General features: G+C 38.9%; 1 protein-coding gene across 1 annotated transcript in view; it reads left to right on the top strand.

The window, feature by feature from the left end:
- IPO5 (importin 5) overlaps nt 1–12,443 on the top strand; it is a 32,125-nt gene extending 19,682 nt beyond the window's left edge. The window contains exons 13-26 of the mRNA XM_015851572.3: nt 23–196; nt 419–637; nt 1,035–1,118; nt 1,914–2,046; nt 2,131–2,252; nt 2,830–2,926; nt 3,731–3,903; nt 4,349–4,460; nt 4,986–5,041; nt 6,909–7,031; nt 7,327–7,546; nt 8,401–8,629; nt 9,695–9,836; nt 11,696–12,443. Of these exons, the coding sequence (XP_015707058.1) occupies nt 23–196; nt 419–637; nt 1,035–1,118; nt 1,914–2,046; nt 2,131–2,252; nt 2,830–2,926; nt 3,731–3,903; nt 4,349–4,460; nt 4,986–5,041; nt 6,909–7,031; nt 7,327–7,546; nt 8,401–8,629; nt 9,695–9,836; nt 11,696–11,782 (1,971 nt within the window). The 3' untranslated portion in view covers nt 11,783–12,443. The remainder of the gene's footprint in view (nt 1–22; nt 197–418; nt 638–1,034; nt 1,119–1,913; nt 2,047–2,130; nt 2,253–2,829; nt 2,927–3,730; nt 3,904–4,348; nt 4,461–4,985; nt 5,042–6,908; nt 7,032–7,326; nt 7,547–8,400; nt 8,630–9,694; nt 9,837–11,695) is intronic.
- The last annotated feature ends 348 nt before the right edge of the window (nt 12,444–12,791 follow it).

Here is a 12,791-nt window from a genome sequence, read left to right as displayed (position 1 = left end):
AAAATGAATGTTACTATTTCAGGTGATAGCAGCTCTTCTGCAGACCATGGAGGATCAAGACAACCAGCGTGTTCAAGCCCATGCTGCTGCAGCGCTCATAAACTTCACTGAAGACTGTCCAAAGTCACTACTAATTCCGTATTTGGATAACCTAGTGAAGCATCTTCATTCCACTATGGTGATAAAGTTACAAGAGGTATAATATAATGAATGAACAGCTTCGTGACAGGTGATCTCTTGCATGTATAACAACTAGTGTAGCCAATCTATGAGCTACAAACCAGTAGATGGATCTACTGTCATTACAAATTGACCAGAATGAGGATATGCCCCTGAGCATATATATATATTATTTTGAATGCTGTTCATTTAAAATATTTGCTTTAAAAATAAAACCTTTTAATCTTCTCTCTTCAAGTTGATACAGAAAGGCACTAAGCTGGTTTTGGAGCAAGTTGTGACTTCAATAGCATCGGTTGCAGATACAGCAGAGGAGAAGTTTGTTCCATACTATGACTTATTTATGACCTCTCTAAAACACATTGTTGAGAACGCTGTTCAGAAGGAACTAAGGCTTCTGCGAGGAAAAACTATTGAATGCATCAGCCTAATTGGTCTTGCTGTTGGTAAAGAAAAGGTAAGATCTTAACCTGGAGAACAGAAGGATTACAGGCACGGATTTTCATTTTATTGAGTAAGGAAGGCAAAGTCATGCTTCATAGTAGAATAACACGATGTATGGATTAAGAGAAGACTAGCCTTCAATAAGTAACAGCTCTTTATTAATCACAGTTCTGTGGTTCTGTGATTTATACTTTCAAATGTGTGGATAGAAGTACAGTGAGGCTGAAGACCACAATCGTTTAGTGATGCTTCCAAACTAAGTGTTTTTGCTTGTATCTTTCAGACTTCTTGAAGTTTTAACTTCTGTCTTGATAACATGTTGGACATTAATGCTTAAATTGTTTGGTGTTGAGAGTCTCAGCAAAGTCTTCCTTTGGCTTGCCTTTAAAAGCACATTATCTTATGTTTAGTTTATGCAGGATGCATCTGACGTAATGCAGCTGTTGTTGAAAACGCAGACGGACTTCAGTGATCTAGAAGATGATGATCCACAGGTATGTTAAATTTATTTGTCTCATTTGTTAGGATTTAAGATGTCCTGTGTGCACATGACATTCCTTAAAGAGGGGGGAAAAAAAGCAGCTGCACAGTTAGGCTAACAATTTACCACATCTTTTATAAGGGGTTGACTGCCCTGATATGTCCTTTAAATCTCTCATGAAGCATGGTTAGGAGATCAGACATCCAGAATCTATACTTGCTGTATCATTTGCAAGTCATCCCTTGTCTAGTAGTTGGTGCTTTATTTGGCATTGTGTGATTATTCCTTTGCTGTCATCTTCTTATAAATAGTTCCATGAGTTCTACTAGGCAGCTGCTCTAATGAGCAGAGAACTATTTTGGCTTGTGCAACTGAGAAATTCCTCATAAAACACTACATTTATCTTTAGCTCCGCTTGCTCTTTTTAGGAATGAGACTCAATAGCATCACTTCAATTCAGGAAACTATTTGTTTCAGAAAGTAATGGACTTTTGAAGAGAGTCATGGGTGCCTTACATGTATATCTTATACTACCACATCTTTGATGAGAGATGCCAATGCATTGTTTGATGAGAGATTCCAATGCATCATTTCATATAAAGGCTTGGGGGAGAGGTCTTCTCAAGCTTCATTTTTACATAACATGCGTATCAGATTTGGGTTGTTTTCAGTCATTTAAAACTAATGCACCACTGACTTTGGGGGGGGAAAAAATCTGTTGTAAAGTGTTATTTCTTCATGACATCATTATAAATATGTGTTAGAATAAAATATGAGAAATGAAAACTTTGATTGTCCTCTCTTACAGATTTCTTACATGATCTCAGCATGGGCCAGAATGTGTAAAATTCTCGGAAAGGAATTTCAGCAGTACCTTCCTGTTGTCATGGGCCCTCTAATGAAGACTGCATCCATTAAACCTGAAGTAGCTCTTTTAGACAGTAGGTTTTAAGCTGATGCTTTGCTTGAAAAGCACTGAGGTTTGAGGTTGTATTTTAAGCTTTATGCTTTTTTATTAAAAACAGCACAAGATATGGAGAACATGAGCGATGATGATGGTTGGGAGTTTGTAAACCTAGGAGATCAGCAGAGTTTTGGAATTAAAACTGCAGGTCTTGAAGAGAAAGCAACTGCGTGCCAAATGCTGGTGAGTGATAAGGAAATCTTGGTGATGTGTGTATTGCTGGATGATGAAGTATAGGGCCAAAGTCTGTAACAAATCTTTTCTTTACAGTACTAAGTTAAATAGCTTTGGTTTTCTTGTAGTACTGAATTCAAGATTCAGAACTCCAGAAACTGGAGCATAGGCAGTTCTGCACAAATGTGCAAAGGAACTTCTCTACGGTGAGGGTGACGGAGCACTGGAACAGGCTGCCCAGTGGGGTTGTGGAGTCTCCTTCTCTGGAGATATTCAAGACACCTACCTGTGTGACGTGGTGTAGGGAGCCTGCTTTGGCAGGGGGGTTGGACTCAATCTCTGGACGTCCCTTCCAACCCCTACAATTCTGGGATTTAGACCAACTTATTTTCCTGTTGTTTGAAGATAGCTTTCTAGAACTTACATTTTTAAGGTGAACAGAGCTTTTCTTTTTTTGCAAAACTTCTACAGTACAGGAGATACTGAAGAATTTTAATTCTTTTTTGCCACTATGCTGTTTTTTATTGTTTTTTTTTCCCATTAAATATTGCACATTAACATGGCACTTTCATGTTTTGTGTTTCAGGTTTGCTATGCGAAAGAGCTAAAGGAAGGGTTTGTGGAGTACACTGAGCAAGTTGTAAAGCTGATGGTTCCATTGCTGAAGTTCTACTTTCATGATGATATCCTATTAATAAATCCTACTGTGGGAATGGAAGCTTAGTTTGGGAAGAATCGGTCATGCTTACAATGTTTCCCTAAATGAATAGAAAGTACTAATATTGTAATGTTCTACTCTTTACAGAAGTCTTGTCTTATATTGACATATAAATATATTGACTAAATATTTACTTATTTAGTCAATAAATCGTAGTTTTCCCTTTAGTTTCTTTTAAACAAGCTCATCTGTAACGTAGTAAGCAAGCTGTACGGAATGTTTTGTTGGCATCAACAGATTAAGGCAACTTGAATATATTTATTCCTTGAAAAAACTTCTGAATAGCAAACAGTTTAATTTTGGTATTTGTAATCATAGAATGGCTCGTGTTGGAAGGAACCTCAAAGATCATCAAGTTCCATCCCCCCTGCTTAATCGGGCAGGGTTCCCAGCTGCTTAATCAGGCACTGGACCACGCTGCCCAGGGCCCCATCCAACCTGGCCTTGAACACTCCAGGGATGGGGCACTCACAGCCTCTCTGGGCAGCCTGTGCCAGCACCTCACCACTCTCTATGTAAAAAACATCCTATTGACATCTGATCTAAATCTCCCTTCCTGTAGTTTAAAACAGTCAGTTTCCCCTTCCCCTGCTGTGTCCTATCGCCTTCTTATAATCTTCCTTTAAATTTAATCTTACCGTGTCTCTAAGAAATCAACACATAACGAAGAGTCAATTTTAGATAGGAAACAAATGTCATTATAGTTACTGGTACTTGTAATTTAAGCACTTTGTTGTCCTGAGTTGTTTTATTTCCTTAATAACAAAACGTGTTCGAGTGGCAGCAGCAGAGTCGATGCCCCTCCTTCTTGAGTGTGCCCGAGTCCGCGGGCCTGATTACCTCACACAGATGTGGCACTTCATGTGTGATGCGCTCATCAAAGCCATTGGGACAGAACCAGATTCAGATGTTCTTTCGGAAATAATGCATTCTTTTGCAAAGGTAACTTTCTTTAAAATGTCATGACAATATTGTTCATAGCCTTTTAAGGTAAAAGAAAAGCAAGTGAACAAACATGTGTTTGCATTTCTTTTAGCTGCTTAAATTAATACCAAAGTTGCTTATACATATCTGCTCAGATATTTCTAATTGTACTTAGGTATTTTGGTTCTCTGGGTGGGCAGGAGGGGGAATAAATATTAAGCTAAAAATAAACAGCAGGCTTGTTTATTTTAACCACAAACCACTCAAACAATGTGGGTGAAATATACAGTGAAATTACACCTAACTTGATTAATGTGTGAATGGATCACAGCATGGGAGTTCTGTTAGTTATTTCTGCTAGTAATCGCCTATAGTGTGAATTAATACTCTGTGCATGTTTTAGATTTCATTGAGACTGCTCAGGTGCTTTAAATCTGAAAAACAGATCCCTTTCTTTCACTAGTGCATCGAGGTAATGGGCGATGGATGCCTCAACAACGAACACTTTGAAGAACTTGGAGGAATATTAAAAGGAAAACTAGAAGAGCACTTTAAAAACCAAGAATTAAGACAGGGTAAGTCAGCAGAAATTGCTGTCAATGTCTGATAGTTCTTAAAACAGAATTTAATCGTTTCTGAATGCAAAAATGCCTAGTTGGGATTTCTTTAATTTCCATATTCATATCCAAGTCCAACTGGACTTGGAGACAACATCTTCTGATGAATGTTTGTGAGCTCTGGGAGGGTGGGGATGGTATAACTTACTGCATTGCTGTAGTTTAATCAAAACTTTATGTGCAGATGACTTGATGGCTCTTGTGTCTGTAGTGTTGTCACTTCTGTGATCTTTCATCTTGGCAGTTTTAAAGCAATAATAGTGCCTTATTTATATGCGCTTTTTGTGGTTATGGGCAGGTTTCATGCTGTTTTACATATTCTTGGTCCGAGCTGTCACACTTGTTTTTCTGTGAAAGGTCTTTGAAGCCTAAAGACAAATTCTTCTTGCATCTTCAGACAGTGTATCCTGTATTGTTTCCAAATCTGTTATATTGCTTCCTAGGCAATATAATGGTTTAAAATGTTGTTTTTCTTTCTTTTAGTGAAAAGACAAGATGAAGACTATGATGAACAAGTTGAGGAGTCATTACAAGATGAAGTAAGTTGGCCTGGGGGGCTTTTCCCGTCATAAAGCACTTAGATCGAAATACATGACACAGAGATGGCTAAGTTAAAGCATCGTGCATCTTAGAATTGTTTCTTCCTGGAAGAATGCACTGTTGCCATATTCCTTCAAGAAGTGGGTTGCAGTACTTGTATGAATTGGAAAACATCCAAGGTTTCCTTGCCCACTGTATACTAAAGCAATAATTTTGAGGTCTAGCTTTTCACTTACGAAAATAGTATCATGAGTATCACTGTAGGACAACAGAATCAACAGCTGGCGTAATGTGTTTGCTCATGAGAGAATACCAAAGTGACTTTGCTATGATACTGAGCTGGCTTTAGTTTGAAGTAGAGGTGACTCCTGTGTTATAGGAAGAGTGGTATAGAATCAGTCACTGCTGTTTATAATGAGAGAGGATACTCAATGAATTTAAGAAATAAGAAACTTTTGCCTCATGATGAGTAATTAAAGCTTGTCTGCTTGAATTTGAGCTGTTTGCGGACCTAAGTTGTTCTTAACAAACCATGTACACATATTTAAATGCTTTATTAAATAACAGTGCATTTTCTGTGCCCCTTTCCTTTGGGAACATTAACCTGACATTCAAAAGGGGAAACTTGGTCACCTGCATAATGGCATTATCTAGGGACCAAAACCAACTGAAAAATAACCAAGTTTTGAGTTAAAAGTCCCTCCTGACTATTTTTTTCTGCTCTTATTTGCCATAATTAAGCTTTTTTGTGTAGTGATAACAAGAGAAAATGGTAGCAAACAGAACTACTTCAGAGGGTCTGTATCTGCTGTATCTGCTCTCTGCAACAGAGTTTCAAGGCATTCTTTAAAATACTTTCATTCATATTTGTTTGCTTTTAAAGACTGAAGGGGGGACTTGTATGCACTGTCTTGTGAAAGTAGGAGTGGGACTGGAATATCACTTTCCATGTGAACAGAATTAAGATATGATAATGAGCAACACCTGATTATACACCTTTTAGTCCCGGAACTGTGTGCACAGCCCTTACCTCAAGGCAGCAGGAATGTTATGGGATACATAATGGCAGGGACAGAAGTCAAGAAAGATGATCAAAGAGTAACATCAGTCTAATATCTTGGATACAGCCCTGGTTTGAGCAATAACTTTTAAGTATTGTGTTTAGCAGGCTTTGTGGCATGATAAATGGTCACTAGTTACTGGTTTCCAGTAAAGGGGGGGGAAAAAAATAGCTATATTGTTTTCCTGCCTGAAAGTATAAACTGATTAAGGGAACCGTGCTGAGTACAACAGAGCAAAGTCAAGTGGTTTTTCCAATGCACGCGTGCCTAGCAAACAACTTGAAGTCCTCACTTGGAAATATTGTGTGAATTGATAGTTGAATCTATGTGATGGTTATTGGACTTCATTGGTTTGATACATTGACTGAGCAAGGAGAAAAATGGGATTAAAATAAGAAAATTAATGTTCCTCATTTTTGCCACACTCGAGCACAAAGGCTGTTATCTCTTTGCTTTTAAATCAAAGCTTGTTACAGTATGTGTGAGCTTCAGAGGAGGAAAAGGGCCTTCTGTTTTCTGTAAGAGGAGTCCAGTGAAGCAGTAAATCTACACAGGAGGCCATTTGTCTTTAAACTTTCCACCCCTGAAATGAACCTGTGAGTCTTAGGTGATTGGGTGCTTAAGCAGCAATGGATTTGGGCTTTATACCAAGAGTTCAAAATATTGGACGTAAAGAGGCTGTTGTTTTACAAAACAAAATCATTGAACAGCTTTCTTCTATTAGTTCATAAACCATAGTGTTGCATGTGATTTCCAATATTTTAAGAATCATTAATCTCAGTGTGAGTTGTATCTTTCCTATCAGGATGACAGTGACGTTTATATTTTGACTAAAGTATCCGACATTTTGCACTCAATATTCAGCAGTTATAAGGAGAAGGTGTTGCCATGGTTTGAAAGGCTACTTCCACTAATTGTCAACTTAATTGTAAGTACCCTGTTCTCTTTTTATTGTGTATTTCCCTTTTGTTTTTTTGCCCCTGAATGTTTAATAGGCCTTCTATGCAGGCCTCTGTACAGAATAGTCAAGTCCAGGTTTAGGTCTGATAGGAGGTTAAGCCACATCTATCACTATTGAAACCAGTGCTTTGTAGTATTAAATTTAACATAAAAATTTAAGAGAAGTTCTAGGCCGCTGTTAGTGTGACTTTGTTTAAATAATCACTGACTGTACAAAATTACCTGTTTGAAGGTGGCTTAAACATAATCTGGTTTTGCTACAGTGTCCGCAGAGGCCGTGGCCGGATAGGCAGTGGGGACTTTGTATTTTTGATGACATCGTAGAGCATTGCAGCCCCTCCTCATTCAAATATGCCGAGTACTTCCTGAGGCCGATGCTGCAGTCAGTATGCGATAACAGCCCAGAGGTTAGACAAGCAGCTGCCTATGGTGTTGGAGTTATGGCACAATTCGGTGGGGACAACTATCGTCCCTTTTGCACAGGTATGTGTTCACCAGGTAAAACCTCTTGAGTGTGTGATCCTGCACGCGCTGCTCCCTGCCACAGCCATACCCACATTGACCCTTGAAGGTGGTATTGTTCACCTTTGGCGACGTGCATTCGTTACTCAGGCTGGTGGTTCTGCTGACCTTGGAGGTTCTATGAATTATAAGTGTTATATTAATATTCATTAAAAGTAAGCTCACATGACTGTTCTAAATAATTTTTTAATAATGTAGCAAGAAGTTGGCATTTTTCCTTGAAGTTGGATTGTTGCTAAGCAAACTATGCCAGATGGTTTCACCATATGAAATTGTTTCTATGAGCTTTTTTAGTGGGCCAGGGGTGTGTGTTTGTCCATATAAATGTGTATGCAGAAATGCAGTAGGCAGGCACTGTTGACATGCGCTGCAACCCGAATTAAAGTGGTGTTTCTCATCATCGGTTTTTATAGAAGCTGATAGATAAAGTTAGTTGTCTATTGCCTTTTTCCCATAGATTATGGCTTCTTGTATATTGTAGGTTGTGTAACTTCAGTTAAAAAACAGCAGAAGATAGTTATTTTTTCTCTTCTGCCCTTGTAAAGTAAACTCAAACTTGGATGTTAGCTGTTGTTTCTTCTGTCTGTGTATTTTACAGGTTACTGAGCAGGGAAGAACCTGAAAGCAGAGAGACATTGGGACAGCTGGAGTAGTGGGGTGGGATGGCTGGATTTTGTTGCATGGATGAACAAACACCACAATGCAGTTTATAGACTTCTCTACTACAAGCAGTCAACCCTTGTAAGATTTTTGATGTTAGTAAAATATAACTTGATTGTGCATTAAATGTTATTCTTCTGTTGTTTCTCTATTAGAGGCGCTTCCATTGCTGGTGAGAGTCATTCAGTCGCCAGATGCCAAAACCAAAGAGAATGTCAATGCAACAGAGAACTGCATTTCAGCTGTAGGAAAGATAATGAAATTCAAGCCAGACTGTGTAAATGTTGAAGAAGTCCTGCCACACTGGTTATCGTGGCTTCCACTTCACGAAGATAAAGAAGAAGCTGTTCATTCTTTCAATTACTTGTGTGACTTAATTGAGAGGTAAGGTGATGTTATTGATGTTATGCATAAAATGAGCTTGTTTGCAGATTCTTTCCTGGCATTCATTTTCTAAAGCTGAGAAGCTGTCAGGTTAACCTACTTACAGTTTGGAGAAGATAATTTGGGAAGTCATAGCAGAGTCTTCCACATTGGTATTGTAAGTGGAAGTTGCACTTAGTAATTGAGTGCAGGAATTTCATCTTTTGGATCATTATGGCTTAGTGGAAACATAGACAGTAAGTCATAAGTAGGAGAGCTGTATTAATATCTTGTATCTTGTGGTGCTCTGTTAAGGTTATAGCTAAAAATGGGTGATGGCAATTGAAGATTCTGTACTGATGATTGTGCAATTGTAGAGACACCATAGCAATACCAACCTGTATGTGCATACACACACAGAAATGAAGAGTTCTAATATGAGAACAATTCTCTTGTCCACAGATGTGTGCAGAGTGCTCAGCCTTGCTGTGCACTTCTCTAGAGCTCTGTCTGTCCCACATTCACAGTCTCTGTGTTACAGCAGTGGTAGGTGGCAGGGCTGGAAGCAGGACGTGTTTTCCTCTTCAGTCCCTGACTGCCAACACTCCTGTGCTCCAGAACTTGGCTGGGAAAGAGAGAGCAAAACTGTTTACTGGTGGTGTCAGTGAGAGTGCTGGCAGAAAGCTGAGGTCACTCACTGGTGCTCTATTGACACCAGTAATACAACCTCCTCTCCCTTAGAGCACTGAGAGAGAGAAAGAAGCCCTTTTAGGCAGGGTATTTCTGTCACTTTATTTATGGTTTCATCTGCATGGAACTCAGCAGTTCCCTAAAGTACAGAACTTCTTTCTGATAAAGCGTAGGCGGATTAAAAACCAGCTGGTTAAATATTAACAGGAGGAGGAACGTTCAGTCAGCAAGCAAGAAAGCTATGCGGACTTGCTAAGCTGAGTGAAACTTGGATGTAAACAAGCAGCTTAAGAATAAGATATTTCAAAATCACTAGGCTTAAACGTGAAATGTTTACATCAACTTTTTTAGTCAAACATGGCTTTATTTTGTAATATGTATTTTTCATCATAACAGCAACAATCCAGTTGTCCTTGGTCCCAACAACTCTAACCTTCCCAGAATATTCAGTATAATTGCGGATGGTGAAATTCATGAAGCTATTAAACATGAAGATCCATGTACCAAGCGATTGGCTAATGTTGTTCGCCAAGTGCAGGTAAACACTCTATTTCTTATACATAAAGGGGAACGCTTAGGATTTGCTTTCAGGAGTATCAAAACCATTAAACTAGTCCTGAGAGCCTTGTCTCCTTAAACAATAGTGCTTCAACCAGTGATGATGGATGTTGTTGGACATTCCTAGAACCATTTCTGTTACAACTTGGTAATGACTGCACTTGAATATAGGAATAAAGTCTGTCTTTATATCTAAGCTCCTCAGATGCTTGTTAATTAATAGTCTTAAGATGCCCACCTGATGATAGCATCAGGTTTATTCCACAGTTACAGCATCTAATGATAGAAGGATGATATGGCTGGATGTGGCTCTGGGCAGCCTGGTATGGTGGTTGGCGACCTTGCTCAAAGCAGGGGGATTGAAACTAGATCACTTTGGTCCTTTTCAACCTAGGCCATTTTATGGTTCGACGATAGAAAGTAATGTGGCTGGCAAGCATATGGCCTATAGAATGTGTATGGGATTTGGAGCAGCGGCTATTCAATCATTGCCCTTTGTATCTGTCATCCTTAATAAATGGACTCATGCAAGAGTGGCCACTGTGGATTCTCATTTGCAGATAAACAAATCCTTTGTTGTTAGTATTTAAAGTCTGGGTATGGAACTTAGGGTTTGCCAATACATTTGCTCAGTCTATGTACCTGTGTAGGTTATTGTGTATTGTCTTGCTTTTCAAAGTCCATTCTTGACCAGGGCTGGTAGGTATATATAGGATGGAAACTAGTTTTGTCTCAGTTAAATGATTTAGCTTCAGACTGTGGGGGAAAATCTTAAAGCTTGTGATGTGGGTTTATTTGTTTGGGGGATTTCTTTCATTTTGCTGTTGATGGCTTTTTTTGTTTGTTGCTATTAATTGTAGCTTACAGTTGCCAACCTTGCATCTCTCCGCACGTAGTAACTTGACTTCAGTAGAGCATTGCAAGTATTTTATCCCATAGAAGGAGCTTGGAAGGCTGTGTAAGTGCTGGCAGTTTCCTGGAATCTGGGAAGCGGCAGCAGGCAGAAGGACTTTCTTTTGCAGATTTAAGTGAGCTGTTCCACTGCCAATATCTGACAGGAGTCGCATTATGGTCAGAGCAAGAATCTCATATAAACTTCTTTCCCTCGTGCTTAGATGTTCTCATGCCAGGAATATTTCAGTGTAGTATCAGTTTAAATGTCATAAATGCTGGCAGAGCACACGTAGTTCTGCAACATTCCACAATACGTCGAGATTATAAAATGTCCAATCTTATTTAAAACAAACCTTAAAAAAAAGAAAAGCAACACTTGAGGTCTTTGTTTCTGAAGTCTGTGAATCCATTTCTATATGCTGCACAAAGAATTGTGAGAAAAGGGCATTTATTATGAAGCTGAAAATTGAAAGCTTGGAATAAAACAGTCTTTTAAATGTACTTGAAGCACATTGCTGTTACAAAAGCTAATCCAGTGTTAAAGCTGGTCACGTAAGGCAAGGTGTAAGTTGCTTCCATCTTTTTGTAGCTGAATAAATGCTTCTTCCAAAACCTCTTATTGTTTTCAGGATCTTCGACTGGTAGGTTTAAAATGGTAGCACGTACAAGTGGGGCAAAGGAGGAGGTGGGTTCCTAGGAATTTCAAAGCAAATTACTGTGGTGCTGTTTAACCTCAGCTTCCCTTTGAGTATTTCAGGGCATCTCTCTGAATGCAGAGCCGTGCGTAACTGAAGATTTTGGTTCATCCTTTAGCATATGTGTTACAGAAATTAGCCTGGTGAATGATGAGCTTTCTAAACATGACGTTGCAGTATATGCCTTAGAAGCTTGTAAGCCTATATAAACCTGAAGCCTATATAAACCTGACTTCTGTTTTTTTTCTAGACATCTGGAGGACTGTGGACAGAATGCATATCACAGCTCAATGCAGATCAACAGGCAGCCATACAGGAGCTCCTGAGCTCTGCTTGAAGGGCCTTAAGCATCATCTGCAAGAAAACTAACTCCAAATAAACGTTTACCCTATTGTTTAGGTTTCTTTTGTTTCTTTATTTTTGAGTAAAACAGAACTGTAGTGCGTGTAGGCCATTCTTCTGCAACCTACAGGCAGTGGCAACAGGAAGAAGCATTCTTTCCGAATGGTGTTTAAATCGGTATCTGTCCCACAACACTGAAGAAGTTTCCTCTAAACCCTACAATAGCACTGAAGAGTATTTTTCTAACGGTATTAGCCATCCATACGATGGCGAAAGGGAAACAAGTTGAATTTTCTCATTAGACATAATGAATTAAGAAACAGCTTTAAGACCTTGTATGCAGCAGTAGATGTATGTTATGACAGATAAACATTTCTCTACATCTAGTGTTAATTGTATTAATCGGAGTGTGAGTCTTTGTAGGGTAGAAAGTGTCCTTCTGCCCGACAAGTTAGTAGATCAAAAGATGAAAAACCGAAGACAAAACCATCCAGCATGAAGACCTCATTGATCGCACTTTCAGATTCCCAAAAACAACTTGTACAGTGACTCAATGAGGAAAGCTGTTCAGCTTCCAGCCCTTGAATGTGAAGTCTTTTTGGCATGTCTGACAGTATCTCATTCACTCCTCAATAAATGACATTGAAACACAAGAAGCTTGTGTAGAAGTCCAGTGATGTGTGGTTCTTTTAATTCCCCCCTGTGAAAAGATGCAAGTAACAAGCTAGACGAGTCATGATTTTATATCTGAAACTTTGTATATTGTTGCCTATTACAGATTTTATGCATTTTTTGCTTGACTTTTTAAACAAATTTTTCACCCGAGTGTGTAGAATGGAAACTTAACTGTGTTCCTCTTAAGACAGTAAATTTACCTATCTTAAAACTGTTTTGTGTTCAGGTGTAATTGCATTTTGTAACTTATAAAACGTAGCATCATTCCAGCTGCAAATGTGTGACGTTATCTGGCAGCCAGTGCTCACAGGTAGTATGTTCTGGGGTTG

The sequence above is a fragment of the Coturnix japonica genome, chromosome 1 (genome assembly GCF_054131305.1).
Source record: "Coturnix japonica strain WE chromosome 1, WE-NBRP24, whole genome shotgun sequence".
Classification (NCBI taxonomy): Eukaryota; Metazoa; Chordata; class Aves; order Galliformes; family Phasianidae; genus Coturnix; species Coturnix japonica.
The sequence above is the reverse complement of the archived record's forward strand: the minus strand, read 5'-3'. Positions and strand labels throughout refer to the sequence as shown.